Source organism: Panonychus citri, unplaced genomic scaffold (assembly GCF_014898815.1).
Source record: "Panonychus citri isolate SS breed McGregor unplaced genomic scaffold, ASM1489881v1 Contig00134, whole genome shotgun sequence".
Lineage (NCBI taxonomy): Eukaryota > Metazoa > Arthropoda > Arachnida > Trombidiformes > Tetranychidae > Panonychus > Panonychus citri.
In genome coordinates, this window is record NW_026515539.1 from 3,526,933 (window position 1) to 3,544,785 (window position 17,853).

Consider the following 17,853-nt stretch of genomic DNA (forward strand, 5'->3'; position numbering starts at 1 on the left):
TATTATCATCAATAGTGACCTGGTAACTGATTTATCACTCACACAGAGATTGATTTGTTATCAGAATTTGATTCAAATCTGATTAGTATTTTTGATAAACTTTCTTAATTATCTAACTGAAAATCGTACGTAACCTTTTTACTTTCGCGATTAAGACAAATTGATTAACGATAATGAATCTAATCTTCGATTCACATGGACGGAAATTCATAGTTGACCTGGATTCTTGTACCAATAACAATCTACTACTAATTTACTTGTAGTTAAGTAGATGATCCGGTTGGCCTGTTAGCCGAAAGTGCGATAATATAATAATATTTATCATCGTTACAACTTTTACTTTCTAACGATTTTGGGAGAGAAAAAAAAACACAAAAAGTTTCATTTTTTTTTCTTCTCACATTCGAAAAGTGATAATAATAAGTTAACAATAATGATAATAATAATTCGTTATAATGATTTAATTAATTGCAAGGTTAATTCGTTGGGGTCTCTTCTTGTGTCAAAGTAAATAGAAAAGTTAATTAGCTGAAGAGTTGACAGGTTGACGTTAGGAATGGTTGAGTGAGGGAGGAAAGAGGATATCATAACTGTGTCATGGTGGTGAATTGTAATCAAGATAATTGTGATTACTATTGCCAAGAAAATATCAAACAATTAGTAAAGAAATTAGTTATCATGCCAGTTAAAGGTAGAAAAGAATCGAACTGTAATTATATATATATGATATATAAAAGAGAATGAAAAAAAAAAGTTCGATTATATTTAATAAGCGAATTCACGATCACCGGAATCAAATTGGAGGGCAATTGACAATCGAATAACAATCAACAGCAATTAACATAATTAGTATCGTTATGATTACGATATCGCACGAATATTGTTATGGGTTAAATGTTTAATATCGATTGTTGATTGACAAACAACGAAGAATCAAGAGAAGGAGAAAAAAGAAAAAGTTCTAATCGAATTTTCGTTTGAGCTCGAACTTTTTACCTTCTTCTTGGAAGACAACGAAATGATCGAATTAACTGATTATAACAATTAACCAGATTTTGGAAATTAGGTTTAACCCACAACAAGAACAAACCAGCCAAAAATATAACAACTGATAAGAAGGAGAGAGAAAAATTGAACTGTAAATGATTATCATGATTATGATTATAATCATTATGCTAATAATTAATTCATTAAGCAATTACAATCCCATGGATGGTTGAACACGGAGTTTGATTGTCAATTGGTGTGTTCGAGTTTTTTTGGATTCGAACTTTTTTTTTCTCTAATTCGAGTGACGACTTGAGTGACTTCAACAGCTCACCGGAGGGAATCACTTTCTCGCTCCTCATACTCACTTAATTTTTTTCCTCTCTCACTTTCTCTCTCTCTCTCTTAGTTGTATTCTCTTACAGTCAATCTCTAATTTACTCTCTCTTTCTAAATGTGTCCTCAATTTCCGTTTTTAATTGAACGACAACAACAACAATTATCAAATGATAATAATAGTAAACAAACAGTAAACCTCATCGTCGCTTCTGATCAACTATCCGTTGTCATTGGCGTTTTATGACATTGGTGTTTAAGTGTAACACGGTTTTTACCCGAAGGCTATTTAAAGCTAATCTTTTTTTTCTGTTCAATGTTGTTGTTGTTTCTCGTTGTAATTATTATTATCAATAAGTTAATTGTTGTTGTGGATTATCATTAATACATAACAATTTAAAGCAGCTGTTTAGGGTTACATGTGAACTGTTTTAGTGATAAGGTTTAGATTTAGGTTTAGGTTGAGGTTGAGGTTGAGACAGAAGCAGAGGTTGATGATGATGATGAGGTTGATGATGTGATGTGATGATTATGACGAGGATGAGGACAAGGATGAGGACAGTACAGAGTCTAGAGGATAAAGGTACAAGTTCCGTTGGGATGTTGCTAATAACAATCAGTTAATTTATTTGTGTGTTGATATTGAGAGTGAGAGTTTTTGATGATAGCGGGTGGTGGGGGTGAGAATGATGATGAAGAAAATGATGATGATGATGATGATGATTAGTGTCTGTGTGGTGTATTTGGTTTTTCTTGTTCATGGTTGGTTAGTCACTTGCTTTGGGATTTACTTTAGATTGTCAAGGGTCAAAGGTGATCAAAGGTAAAAGAGGAAGGAAGGAGAAGGAGATAGAGATGGAAGAAGCAGAAGAAGAAGAAGAAGATGAGAAGAGTCCAATAAGAGAATCACCTTGATTGTCATTGTAACTAATTTATATCTGTTGATTATCATGAGGATGATGAGGATGATGAGGATGAAGATATGGATGATAAGTATTGAGGGATAAGGATAAGGATAAAGATGATGAAAAGTCTGTCTTGTGGGAGAGTTAAGTTTCCTGTCTAATGTTATCATTATTGTTTATTGTTATTGTCTAACTGTTAACAATTATTATTATGATTGTTGTTGTTGTTATTACGGATCCATGGAGATGAAACTTTCGGATATGGATTTTGACACTGGGTCACCTCATCTCTATCTTCATCATCATCATCATCATCATTAGATAAACTCCTACACGTTATTAATGATTATTAAGATGATGGTGAGAAGGATGAGGATGAGGAATAGGATAATTATCTCTCTCTCTCTCTCTCTCACTCACTCACTCACTTTTCTCTGTCTCTTTACCTTAAATTGTGAGTGTGTACGGAGGAAGATATTAGTTTGGATGATAATTAGTTTTCCTTTCCTTTTATCTATTAAAACCAATAGATTAACATCATCTTTGATTGTCAACAATTAAATTTTCTATTTCCTATCATGAGCGCGTAACGCGTGCCAAATATTACTTTTTGTCATTTCCTCTTAATCATAAACATCATCAACAAAAGGTATCAGATGATAATGATTATCATCTTATGATTATTATTAGTTTTTCATTGTAACCGAAATCATTAATTGTTATTATTATTTGATTACTTTGCATCTGTTTGTTGCTTCAATGATTATTATCATCAAATAATAATTGATGTTGGACAATTTATTAATTGTTTGCAATTTGATAATATCTTCGTGCATTATTATTGATTAACTAACCATTTTTATCTAATCATGATTAGACTTTTACAGAACACAAGCAATTTGATACAAATAAATAGTTGATTGTGATTTACCAAATTAACTTATTGATTTTAATCTCTAATCATTTCAATATTATTATTAATCATCTTCTCAACTTAATTGTGATTTCCTTAAATCTCCCACTCACAGGATTACCTTTCTTTAATCTGTTTGGATTAGGAAGTTCAGTTAATCAACAACAAATCCTTGCAGCAATTGCAGCTAATCTGAGTTACTCCAATCTACCATCATCAACAAGGTAAGAATCAATCTAATTACAATTTAATCTAATTGTTAATCAATGTCAAAATATTATCAAATTGATAAATTAACTTATCTTAACAATTGAATAACAATTGAAAAGCAAAAAAAGTTATCAAATCAAATTAAATTAAATCTAATTGAATTGTGATATCCGTAAATGAAACCAACCAATATAAAGTTTTTTTTTCTTGTTGCTTTTTAAATTTAATTGTGACAATTGGTTTTTATTGTCAACCATAAGGCCTGATGATGATAATGAAGATGAACAATTAGATTATCAATTATGATTGCGATGATAAGTTTAACTAAACTATGAAAAGATTTTGATTAAATGTCGTTAACCCGTTTTCAGGCCAACATGAAGTGTTCAGGTACCGATGGTGTTGGGTTAAAGTGAAAGGGAAAAGATGATAATGATGATGATGATGATTATTATTATTGGAGATGAAAGAGAGCGGATGATGATAAGATGATGAAGGGATAGGAAATAAGTGTGTAAATGAGCTGAAGAAGAGAAAGTGGAAATGAAAAAGATGAAGATTAGGTGAAAATGAGTGAGACTGATGATAGACAGAAATAGTGAGTGGAATTGATAAAAAAAGGTTTCGAAGATGAAGAAGAGGGTGATGAAGATGAAGATGAAGATGAAGATGAGGATGATGATGAGAGTAAATTGGATGCTCGGACGATTCTAAGATCATCAGAGCAGATTGAGATGAAAGTTATTGGAGCGATTGGAGCAAAATTAGCAGAAGATGATGAGGATGATGATGATTATCATGATGATGGAAAATGAAAATGATGAGAAGAGGGAGAGTTAACTGTAAAAAAGAGGGAGAGAGAGAGAGATAATGATAATATTATTAACTAACTGTTGAACATTGATTAAGATAGTGAGAGTTAATCATAATTAAACACTAAACACGAACAACAAGTTTGAACATTTTTATTAACAACAATTGAGTTTTAACGATTTCCAATCAGACCGAGAACAATTATATTCACACATGAGGAGTTTCCCTCTCACTTTTCCCACTCCACCATCAGAATCTGAATTAAAATGAATCAGAATCATTTTACTTTTCATTTTCCACCATAAACATGATAGCATATATTGATTACAATTATAATCAACATTAACTGTCAACAATAACAACGTTGACAATTTTCAGGTTACTTTCAATTCAATTGAACGATTTTACAATCAGTTAGTTGATTATGTTACTATTATCATGATGATAATAATAACAAATCATGATGATAATCATGGTGATGATGATGATGATTCCAAGCCTTTTTTTTCTTCCTCCTTTTTTTCAGCAAAAAAAAAATTAGTAAAATTGTTCATCATGATGATGATTTTTTCAACAATTACAATACAATAATTGATAATTAACTTTAGTCAAACAATTAAACTTACACTTAACTTTGCAATCGTTTTTGTTATTTTTACAATTAATTAGTAATAATGTTTGTCTTTTCATTTAATACCTGATTTTGTTATTCTTAATCAATATTCTCGGGTTAATTATGATGATATTGATGGCGATTATCAGATGCCCATGATTGGTATCAATCTTATAGCCTCAGGGTATTCATTTGCTAAACAATCATCATCATCAACAATCAAACAACAACAAAAAACAACATAATCAACCAGAAAAATAAATTGTTTCTTCCCATAATTATCATGATGATTAACTGGAAACCTTGCTCCAGGGTAAATTAATTGAATAACTTGTCTCGATATTAAATGTTAATGATGATTAAAGTTTTAATTTAGTTCGTAAAGATTGTCAAAAGTTAATCAATACATTATTTAAACCAACACCCAATTCATAATATTGATGATTGGAAATTTGTTATTACCAGTTAATTGTGATTACTGATTGTCACTGATCAAGACACTGATTTAAAACATGTAAACAAATGGAGATGGTATCAAATCAGGAACCTAATTAGTTGATTGTAATAATATATATACATTTATGTAATTCAGATCAATCATATTCACCAAAACAATTAACTCAATTTAACCTTAATCATTATTTGAAAACAAGGGTAACCAAAAAATTGATTTGATTATTGTAATTATTAATTACGAATCAATATCAAAGTTTTAACTTTCACTTTTTTCACGTTGATTGTTGTTAATCAACTCATTGAGATAGATTAACAGTTGATCAACTTAATTTTAATTGTTTACTGTTAAAAGGTTAAGTTAAATTGTTAGATCAGGTTGAAACCATTGATCCGGATAAAAGTTTGGTTAAATTGTTGCGATCAAGAATTAACTTGATCAACTATTATCCTAATATATGAAATAAAAAACAACGTACAAGATAAAAGTTCATTTGTTAATTGTTGTTAACAACAATCAGTAAACAACGAAACTTAAATTTATTGGTTGACAATTAAATTAAATTAAGTTGATCAACAAACAAATTAAGTAGATGAAAAAAAATGCCAACAAATCAATTGAAAACAAATAGATATTCAATTCCAAGGACAGGTTAACCATATACAAGGTTAAATTTTGTCAACTAATTTAAACAATTAACTTGTTATAATTAACCAATTTGATGAATTAAAAGTGAAAGTGTTTATTAATAACTGAACCATTGATCAGGTTAAAAGTTTAAATTCAATTGTTGATTGAATTAAATTGTTGGAAAGTGAGAGTAAAAGTTATTGAGAAAATTGTTTTTCTTTTTCTTCATCAATTCATTGATCATATTTACAGTTATCTTTGAGCATCTTCATCACCACAATCATGATTATCTTCATCATCTTTATCATCTTAATCACCAACATATGTTAAATAATTTAACCTAAATAATTTAATCATCTTCGTTATCAATCATCACTTCATCAAAAGTGATTAAAAAAACTAGTGATCTTATCATTCACAACAACTTTAAATGATCATCATTTAGCTTGGTGATGATGATGATGATGATTAAGATAAAGCTGATTAGGATGATTAGTAAATCATGTTTTAAAGTAATTTACTTGATGACAATTTACTTGACAAATTGATTAGCAGAATCAGAAAACGATCATTAAACTAATAATTGGGAATCATGGAAACTTTAAAGAAGAGAAAAAGTTTTTTTTTTCCAAATTCGATTATCATTTAATTGATTAGATAATTATGTCTTTTAATTGTTATTATGGTCAATGAATTTCATGATGATCAGGATGATGAAATATCGACCATCGAACCTATAGAAACATCGATATGATTTTTAATGAAACCGTTATAAGAATCAGTGATTACTATGATTAAGATTATTCAGAATAATTTAAACACAATTTAACTTAAATTACTTTCTCATTTTTCCGTCTCTCTCACTTTCTTATTTATCATCCTCATCATCCTCAATTGACTTACTTTCATTATCTCTCTCTCTCTCTCTCTCTCTCTCTTCTCTTACTACTTCGAAATCTTCAAGCTCTTTCTTTTTCTCTCTCTCTTTTCGTTCTCTTCGATATGACCTTACCCCTCCCTTTTTCCTCTCTCATCATCCCACCCATTTGATCCGCTTTTCGCTTTCACTCCCTCTCCCTCTCTTTCTCTCTTCGATCTTTCTCTCTTTCTCTCTTCCCTTTCTTTTCTCTTTCTTAAAACACGTTAATATGTGACCGAGCGTGCGTTTCAAGCGTACGAACAAGTAGCTATCATCATCATCCTCTTTCTTCATCTTCTCCTAAAAGAAAACAAAAACACTTTCTCCCTCGAAATTTTCACTTTCTTTCGCTCTCTCTTCTTCGTGTATCTTATCATCCTCTCTCTCTCTCTCTCTCTCTCTCTCTCGCTCGATGTTAGTACGAGCTGTTCCTGCCTCTCTTTCTCTCTCTTCTCATCTTATCATCATCCTTACTGTCTCCCTCTTCATCCCAGAGGAAGCTCTTAATGCGTTTGTTTTACTTTTATCCGACTCAAGCTTCGAGCAACAATCGTAACGGCCTTGTCTCTTTTCTGTCTCTCTTTCTCTTCCCCTTTCTTTTCCTTTCTCTTCTCTTTTTTTTCACTTTCTCTCATAACGGTCACAAAATAGTAACAACAATCAACTATCACATCAAACAATTTAGTTAACATCATCTAATATATTTAACAACAATCGACAAAATTTTTACTTCAATCAATAGTAAAAGTTTTTCGAGAGAGATAAAAGTTTGTCGGAAAAAAAGTTCATGTCACCAACTACTTTCTCACTCCCATGTAAATATGTGTGAATTAGTTAATTGTCCATGAGAATTATTAACAGTAAATCTTAATCATCAACAATAAACTTAATCCAATTTGTACAATATAATTTAAATTGTTCATTATCATCATCGTCCATTGTCATTATTGTTTCAATTTTAAAGGATTTTAACATTCATATTGATTTCAAGTGAATTTCAATTGATTCTAATTGATTATCGTGTTTAATATTATTATTATCATTTAGATCTGTTGATCATCGTTCATCGGGTGCATCATTTTCAGAGGATTCTGTTGGCAATTTATCTTCTTCATCAGCACTTGATAACAATTCGTGCGGAGGTAAACACAGTGATCTCGGTGGCAATCATACTTGTAATCAGTGTGGAAAAGGTTATGGTAACAAATCCAATTTAATTCGTCATCAAGCCTCACATGATGAGAATCGTCGTTATCTTTGTGAATCGTGTAAAAAAGGTTTCACTGATCCGTCCAATCTTCAGCGACATATAAGATCACAGCATATTGGTGCTCGATCTCACGCTTGTCCAACTTGTGGTAAAACATTTGCAACTTCATCGGGACTAAAACAACACACTCACATCCACAGTTCATTCAAACCCTTTAAATGTGAAAAATGTTTAAAATCGTATACACAGTTTTCCAATTTGTGTCGACATAGGCGTATGCAAGCTAATTGTCGCTCTGAAATTAAGTGTACTAAGTGTGGTCAAGCTTTCTCAACGGTCACTTCATTGTCAAAGCATAAAAAGTTTTGTGAAGGCGGTGGAGATTGTGAAGAAGAGGGTGAAGACGAAGAAAACGAAGAAGAGTTTGAAGATAACGAAGAGGATAATAACAGTAAACTAAATCATCATCAGCAATCATCTTCATCTTCATCACATCAATCCATTGATATTAATAATAGTAAAAATAACAACAACAACAACAACATTAATTTAATTCATAAAAGTTCATCATCATTTTCATCATCAACTTCATCTTCATCAACAAACTCATTATCATCCTCATCTAAAACAATGGAAACTTTATCATCATCAACTAATAAACGTGAATCACCAAAATCGGGTTCAATTTGTCCAGAATCATCAATGTTATCGTCTACCAATGGGTATCTTAAATTTCCCTCGATTGCTGAAGCGATGAGATGTGAAGTGCCTTTCGACCTTTCCAAAAGCACGAGCCCAATACCAATTAATGCTAATAATAATCATAATAGTAATAATAATGACAATAATTGCAGTAGTAGTAGTAATAATAACGATAAAAGTTCAAACAATAACGGTAAAAGTGAAGGTATAACTAATAGTAGCAACAATAATCTAAAGTCATCGTCACAATCAAATTTAAGGATACCCAGTATACTATCGGGTGGTGAATCAAAGACAAGGGCTAATTGTAAGAATGATAATCAAAGTGAAGGTGGTGGTGGTGGAAGAGGTGGTTCATCTGGTCGTGAAGAACCGTTAGATTTGCGAATAATTAAGAAACGTGGTTCAATTCGTTTAGCACAATTAGAGATTGAAGAAGATGATGATATTATTGATACGGATGAAACTGCGAGCAATGGAAGTTTATTTCACCATAATTCATCATCTGAAGCAATTAAATCTAATGCTAATGGAGTAAATAATAGTTCTCGTCGAGGAAGAGATTCATCGCCGCAAAAAAGTTCTAATCATAATGATTCCATCAATAATAATAACCATCATCATCATCATAATCAATCTCATCATCATAATAATAACAATCACCAGTTAAATCATCAACAGCATCAACTTCAACAGCAACAGGGTAATCAACGTCAATCAAGCCCTCGAGCGAATCAAGAAAATCTGGAAAATTATCGATCAACTTCTGAGATTAAAATCGACGAAGCTCCATCGCCAATTGGATTTTTACCTCATCTTAATGGTTCTAACAATGAATTAAACAGCAATAGCTTTACTCGTCCATTATCACCTAATGTTGGGAAACATTTTCCTCTTCCTTATCCTCGACCTTTTCATCCATTGTTACTTGAATCCATGTATCGTCTTCAGGCAGAAAATTTATCCGCCGTGGGTAAACCCCCGCCACCATTTTCAGGACCAGCATTTCCATCAATATTTCCTGATTCAAGTCGACTCTTTCCCTCTTATCCACCTCGATATCAACCCTCTTTACTGAATCCAGCGATTCTTAGTTCACCATTATCAGCGACATTTGATTTAATGAGACATCATATGGAAAACAAATTGTCAAATTCAACATCAAGTTCAAGTGGTGAAAGGACAAAATACTCCCATGAATCAGGTTCAAATGGACAGGTAAATGAATCGAAACACTCTCACCACCATAATCATCATAATCATCATCATCACCATCGACACCATCGACATCGGGATCGTGATCGTAGCTCAGATAAAGAGAGGGAGAAACATAAAGATAAAGGAAGTGCAAGTGGTAAAAGTGATGGTGCTCATGAAAGATCTGATCCGTTAAGTTCGGTTGGTGATGGAAACACAGTTCTAAATGAGTTAATGTCCTCTTCCTTAACGGAGTCCAGTCTAATGTCCACTCCTCCTAGAACAGGAAAGGAAAGGTATACATGTAAATATTGTGGTAAAAATTTTCCTCGATCAGCCAATTTAACGCGACATGTTCGTACTCATACGGGTGAACAGCCATATAAATGCAAATATTGTGAACGATCTTTCTCAATATCGTCTAATCTTCAGCGACATGTACGAAATATTCACAACAAGGAGAAACCATTTAAATGTCCTTTATGTGATCGTTGTTTTGGTCAACAGACTAACTTGGATCGTCATTTAAAGAAACACGAATCTGATGGGCCAACTATTTTGGATGATCGATCACCTCGAAGCTCTTTCGGTGATGCAACACCAAATCATCATTTCTCACCAATGAACAATGATAATGATAAGGATGCTTATTTTAATGAGATCCGTTCATTTATGGGTAAAGTAACTGATCTTGGTAAACCTTTACTTCATGGTATTGATTTAGGTAATCTGGCCAGTGGTCTATCCAATGGTGGACCAATTAATTTAGATTTTAATTCACATCCCAATTTAAATCTTGGTGGTACTGGTGGTCTTCTTAATCATGAACATAATAAACGTGAAATTTATTCACCAATGAATGGAACCGCTGATGAACATGGTGGAGATGAAACTGCTAATGAAGATGATTTTTCTGATCAAGAAGATGAAATTAAAGTTAAAAAATCTCGACTCAATTCAGATTCATCGTTAAATGATATGGATGATGATATTGTGTCAACAGTTGATTCAGAGGGAGATCGAAGTGATTCAGAGACACCATCAATTCTGTCCACTAATTTAACCAAAAGGACCTCAGATAATGTAACCAATACAATTAACAACAATAACAATAATAATATTAGCAAATCAACGCGTGGAAGTTCAAATAGTCCATTACCACTTCGTCGTGGTCGTAACGATATTGGATCAGTAGTTGCCTGTTTATCGAAAAAAGCTGAAGCTAAATTAAAGATGAACGGACAAGAGAATGGGAAATCATCTCCAATCGATGTAACTGGATCATCATCGGCGACAGCGAAAAGCTAATTCATTTTAATAACCAAAATCGACCATCATTTTGTTTTTTTTGTATCTTCTTCTGTTGTTCTCATCGCCATCATCGTCATCGTCATCGCCATCACCATCATCAGAAGCTTAATCACTGATAATTGTTGATCAAATTGTAACACAATCAGTGGTCTTTTCTATCTCTCTCCGGAAAAGCCTTAAATCAATTGGACATTTGAAAGCCTTTTTCAACCTCGATTTTGATGATGGTAACACCGATACATTAGGTCAACAATTGATTTAATTGGTAAACAACAATTCAATTTATCCTTTCATCAGGTTGAAATCATCTTTGGTAACGTTTGACGTTTGTTTGATTGGTGTGATTTATTAATCATTGTAATTAATATTGAACCTTCACTGCTCCAAAGCAAATATAATTTTCACTCTCCCTGATTACCGACACCTAAATATAAATATTATATATAAATGTGTAAGAATATATATTTAACTGTAATTTGAAATGTAAGTGGTTTCTACATGAATTTGATGACAAATTAATCTAGTGAAATTAAGATGAAATCAATTTTGTAATCAATAAATGAGATGATAACTTACCTTAAATAATGCAGAAAAAAAGGTAAAAAGAAAACAGGAAAACCAGAAAATGACAAGAGATTCGGGTTAATACTTGAATTCTAGTCAATCCATTGAAACTGATCCATATCCAAATCAATGTTCCGGTTAACCATGATGGAGAGAGATGATAATTAATACCATCATCGAAAGTTAATCATCACCACCATCAATCAATTGAAAGAAAAAAAACAAATTCTTTAGTCAATTTTGACTATTAAACTAAACCATTGGAAGATGAAATGAAACAGTTGAAGATCCGGTTTCCATTTTAAATCGACAATCAAATCGACCCTGATTCCAAGTGATGTACAAAAATTAACTAATTAATCGGAAGAAGAGAGATTAATTAACTGCTAATCAACAATTCTCTCAATGATTCAACAATCTCTTTGGAAGAAAATTTCTGGCTATTTTCACTTGAAGATCTGCAATTTCCACAGCAACAAAGTCTATTTATCCGAAAGAAAAACGATCAGCTGATTTTGACGAATTATTTTCAAATAATTTTCTTAATGATTAACGATTCTTTGATTGTTTCGGTAGTTAATTGTTGGAAGAAAACAAAAACAAAGCTTTTATCTCTCTCTTCCTGTCGATAACCTGAAATTAATTGTGATTAATTTATGTTTTCCATTCTAATTCCTATTGTGTATCAACTCTCCTCACTTTTTGATTGCTGATTTCTTTTCACTGATTGTTCAACTTTTTCGAGATTGTAAAATGATTTATTATGGAATAATTTATCATTATGTTCTTAATTACCTTCCTCATCTTTTTCATCATCATCGACAAGTTTACATCCTGATTGAATTGAACGACAGACAAACTGATTTACCAAGATGATTATCAACAAAAGGCGATGACGGTGATGGTACAATTTACACAGCCCACAATTTAATCCAAAGAAATCAACCAATTATAATTATAAATATTTAAGCTTAGATGATTTAATATTATCTATTTCTACTTCGATCCTTAATTATCATCATCCAAAAACCAAATTATCTCTTAATTTATAACATGGCTTTCATCAAACATCATCATCATCATCATTTAATCAATCACCTTACCCTTTTTTTTTGTAATCCAATTTTAATCAACTGCAAATCAACAGCAACAAAAAAACACAAATCATTTAATCAACTCTTCAAATTGTAATTTACGTTCTTCCAATTCCCCCCTCAACTAATCATCATCAATTTATAAAAAGAAAAATCTTTAATTACAACTACTAATCACAGCGACAACAACAACAACAACAACAATACATCCAAAAGGCAATGACAGTTAATTGTTACATGTAAATGTTTACCATAATTCAATTAATCGGAGCAAAGAAACGCCAATGTTAATTATCCTGACGATGGAAAATCAATCAAGATGAAGATCGATAATAGTTAATCTATTTAATTGTCTTAATTATTGTCTCTTTAACCAATTTGCGTGACCAGTTTGCTTCTTTAATTGTCCTTCTTTGCTTGACCAAATATGGTGACCAATTTAAGATGTAACCATTAATCAACCAAAAAACACACACACACACATATTCAAACCAAATCAAAAGCAATTCCCCTTAATCAATTAACCCTCAACAATCAGTAAATCATCATCATCATCATTGTTATTTCACAATCTTCTTAATTCTGATTCTCTCATCATCAAATTGTGTATTCGTTTATTATTATATTATATATTATGACTATTATATTATCTATTATTAATTATTATTAATTATTATTATTATATTATTATGATTTTCCAAAGTCTCCCTCTCTCTTTTTGTCTCTCTCTCTCATCAACACACAAATCCCATCAATATATAAATAAAATCATCAAATTTTGAAAACGTAAATTGTTTTAATTGTTGAATAATTAGACTTTCCACTTTATCTCCGGATTGTTAATTGTTTTGCAGTTAAATTGGTGATCCTTTTTTTGGATTAAACAGTAATTTACATCTCACGTTGTTCTAATAGTAATTGTAGATTAGCATCGAAAAGTTCACATCTAAAAGGGAGGAAAAATAAAAGAAGAAACAATTAGTTAAATCATCAGAATCAATAATATTCCCTTAAAATTAATGTAACAAAAAGTGTTTATGGTTAATTGTCGTTTCGTCTTTAAAATTAGAATTGATTAGCAAGGAAAATTATTCTTCTCCCTATCATATCAGTTAACTTTCTCTCTCTCTTTTCGAAACGTTAATTAAGCACAAATCATCGATTAATAATTTACTAACCTAATTGGCATATCTAAAGAGTAGAATGGATTTTTCAGAGCATAATCGGTATACAGATCATAAATTTTTCGTAAAAGGACCTCCTTTCGTGGACCGAACGAGGATAAATCACTTATGACAATTATCTTGAGTCCCGTTAACGTTTGGAAACAGTTTAACCGGAAATTATCGGTCTCGAGAACCTCGATTCCCGAAGCTATGCTACGTGATTTGGTTGGATCTTTGATACAATTTCGATTGATTTGTAGAGACGCAATAGCGCACATGGAATGAAACATGGAGGCGAATACTATCTTCTCATTTGAGCTCAACGGTGCGATTCCAAATCTATGAGTAAGCGAAAAGGGAAAAATGAATTAATCAATAGGAAAATGGAATAGAGGTTAATTGAGATAACAATTAGTAACTCATTTGATTACTTTAAAGTTAATGGGTAATTTGATTCTTTCGCGAGAACCTCCTCCAAAATGTCTCGATCGCCAAGCTTACGACTGACAATCGGGTCTCCATTGATCGCCATCAAACTGTAACCCACTGAGAATGTAAATTATATGGATAAACAAAAAGAAAGAAAAGATTATTAGAGCAAAGTAAATTTCTGTTTAATTAGATATTAATTAGGTTAACTAACCTTTAATACCATCTCGTTGACCAAATGTAACTACTAATCTATTGTCTCTCCATGAGAGTCTTAAATCAAGTGGATATTTGAATGTTTTTTCAACCTCGGTTTCAGCTCGATGATGGTCACAGTGATATATTAATCCACCATTTTTACTGACCATAAAAACACTATAAATTACCATTATGTTGTTATAAAATTAGTTAATTAGTAGTGAAAGTGAAATCCAACCAAACAGAAAGTGAGACGACAGCAATCAACAGTGACAATTGGAAACAAAAAAAGGCAAATCAATGAATCACTTGTAGCCAATCACAAACAATTAGCAGAAACAAAAACACTTCACAAGACCTTAATTACCAGCATATATTACTAATTACGAAGGTAATGTTAAAATTAAGGTTCAGTAATTAAAAATTGTAACAAATCACAATCAGAAAACCGTGAAAACAATCAACTTAATCATAAATTGATCCATGAAACCAACAATCAAAATGTAAACAAACCCTCCCGATCTTAGGGACTTTATACTAAATGCAAAGAATTCAATTGAAAGTAATTAACTAATTTCTGATTAAAATTGATTTTGATTCATTAATTAATCGAAAAATTTACTTAATTACTGTATGACCTTTGATTTAATTCTGTTTTGGGCTTTGTTTTGCTCTTAATGTTTCAAATGTTTCAATTTCTGTTGAACCAAATCAACTGAATATGAAATTGATTCGTTAATTGTCTTGATAATTAAACGAAACTCTGAAATTAGTTATTGATCAATTGGTTGATTATTACAATTAGACAATCCTGGAGATAGATAAATGTTTAAAACTGTTAATATTAATCAGTTTAATTGATTTAAGTAATTGTCTTGATCAAGATTAGGAAGGGAAAAAATTACAATTCAATTGATCAGTTAATCTGGTTAATTGTTGAATCTTATATCTTAGCGAATTACTTTTTGTTAATTATGATTAAGTTAAAGATAATTAACAGTGAAAAATGAATTAAATTTGCTGTTCTCATTATTTTAATTGAGAGAATTGAGAAAAATTTTCTTTTCATAATTTCGTAATTGATTAAATCATTGAATCGTATTAGTAACAATCAAGTTATCAATAGAAATTAATTTAACAATTATCTTTATTATCAACATCTAATTTCACACCTTTGACCTTAACTTTTAATACAGTTGATTTGATCATCGATAATCAACAATTAAGGTGATTATTAATTCATTACCAAGTTGATTAGATAATCAAACCAAATTGTTACTCTGAGAAAACGCCTTCGTTTACAATTGATTGTGATTAGAAAATCATCACATTCAATTCCAATCAATTTCTATCATATTAAAATCACCATAATTCATTTAATTACATTTTCCAAATTAAATTGTTCGCGTTAATTGTTAGTCAACTTTTTCTTTTCCATGGATTCGGTCAGATTAAAATTCGCGCTTCTCTTTTTTTCGGTTACTAAGTGAATTATCATTTTCTCCTTAGAAACGAAGACAACATGTTTTTAGAAAAACTTGAGTTGGTTAATTAAATTGTTCTGTTAATTGTTCTGATCTTTATCGGTCATTATTTAGTAAAAATTTATATTAAGTGGTTCATGATGATTAATGAACGATTGGTTTTATCTTTTTTTATGTAACATTTGATATAATTAAGTTATCTTATTATGTTAAACTTTTCTCTCTTGTCTATTGTTACAAGTAACTATTTTTAACTTGACAATTTTTTTCCTTTACAATTAGTTTTACCTTTTTCCTGATTGCTGCTGATTTAATCAATTGTTTACCATCTCCATGGGTCTCTTAGTCACCAGTAGACTACTTAAAGTCGGCCAGTTCATTAATGGTACTCTGTTTGGACGTAGAAACCTCCTTCTCACTAACTGTTTACTATCAACTGCACTTGGATCTTTGGGTGACGCCATTCAACAGCATTATGATATTATAACGAATAAAATAAATGAAGATAAAAAAGATTTACCGATATCAACCATGCCACCATGTTCACCTTCATCTTCTCTGGCACTGTCTTCATCTTTATCATCATCTTCATCATCGTCAAGTGGAGATGAGAAATTTAATTTCACTCGAAATCTTCACATGTCAGCAGCCGGTTTTACCACGGGTTTGGTAACCCATGTTTGGTATATTCTACTCGATCGTTATTTAGGTACTAAAAAGTGTCTTAAATTGGTTACAGTTAAGGTTCTTCTCGATCAAATCATGTTCAGTCCAGTCAATCTTGCAGTTTACTTTGGAACTGTTGCAATATGTGAACAATCAACGTTTAGAAAATTCAAAGATGAACTAATCGAGAAAGGAATGGAAAACATTTATCTCTGGGAATGGGCAATTTGGCCTCCGGCTCAATATATAAACTTTTACATTCTTCCATTGAGATATCGTATTCTTTTTGACAATATTATCTCACTTGGTTTCGACATCTACTCACCTTACGTAAAATACAAGACCGAATTACGTAAAGAGAAACAAATCTCAAATCCAAATGACCAATCATCGGAATTTCCTGTTATGGTCAAGCTAAACTTGACCGAATAGAACAATTTATTATTCTATTTATAAATTTTTCTTCAATAGAATTTATAAATTGCCAATTGTTATAGTTTTTGTTAATCAAATTGACAACAATATACACAAATTCGTTACCAACTTTTATCTCAACAACTCGAACCTTTTTTTTTCAAGAGAATCAGAAAAAAAAGGAGTAAGGTTAACTAGATGATCTCGAAAGAGAATCAAACCTTAATTCTTATTAATCATTCTTAATTACTTGAAAGATAGAACAGAAATCTAATAGAAGATAAAAAAGAAATCAAGGTGAAAATCGAGAAAATCAATCAATGATTTAAATTGATTGTTAATTACAAAGTCTATCAAACCGAATCACGGAATATTTTATCAATCATTCTATTGATCATCAACAATTACTTATTCGATTATCAATTTATTAATTAGTGCAATTCAGAGAAATGACAGATAAATTGATAATAGAAAATGTAGTTAATTAACTTTTCATCTTAAATTGCAAAAAAAAAATTCTCTTAACGAATCAATTAAGACAATTAAATCCCCGCATTGGAAAAAAATTGAAACGTGAAAATTTATAAATCGTAACAATCGGTAAACAATCAAAACAAATGATCAATTAAATACTTTTA

General features: G+C 31.0%; 3 protein-coding genes across 3 annotated transcripts in view; 2 read left to right on the top strand and 1 right to left on the bottom strand.

Moving 5' to 3' along the window:
• LOC128391566 (histone-lysine N-methyltransferase MECOM-like) overlaps positions 1-11,210 on the top strand; it is a 44,809-nt gene extending 33,599 nt beyond the window's left edge. The window contains exons 4-5 of the mRNA XM_053351471.1: positions 3,257-3,365; positions 7,828-11,210. Coding sequence (XP_053207446.1) covers positions 3,257-3,365; positions 7,828-11,197 — 3,479 coding nt within the window. The 3' untranslated portion in view covers positions 11,198-11,210. The remainder of the gene's footprint in view (positions 1-3,256; positions 3,366-7,827) is intronic.
• Positions 11,211-13,634: 2,424 nt separating this feature from the next.
• Positions 13,635-15,157, bottom strand: LOC128391570 (trafficking protein particle complex subunit 4-like). The gene is made up of 4 exons (XM_053351474.1): positions 14,668-15,157; positions 14,456-14,570; positions 14,037-14,363; positions 13,635-13,804 (listed from the first exon to the last, which is right to left on the bottom strand). The coding sequence occupies exons 1-4, from the start codon at positions 14,840-14,842 to the stop codon at positions 13,750-13,752; spliced, it is 672 nt and encodes a 223-aa protein (XP_053207449.1). The 5' UTR covers positions 14,843-15,157; the 3' UTR covers positions 13,635-13,749.
• A 1,009-nt stretch (positions 15,158-16,166) lies between these two features.
• On the top strand, positions 16,167-17,350 carry LOC128391568 (mpv17-like protein 2). Its single transcript, XM_053351473.1, has one exon. It carries the CDS (start codon positions 16,469-16,471, stop codon positions 17,231-17,233), a length of 765 nt encoding a protein of 254 aa, XP_053207448.1. The 5' UTR covers positions 16,167-16,468; the 3' UTR covers positions 17,234-17,350.
• The last annotated feature ends 503 nt before the right edge of the window (positions 17,351-17,853 follow it).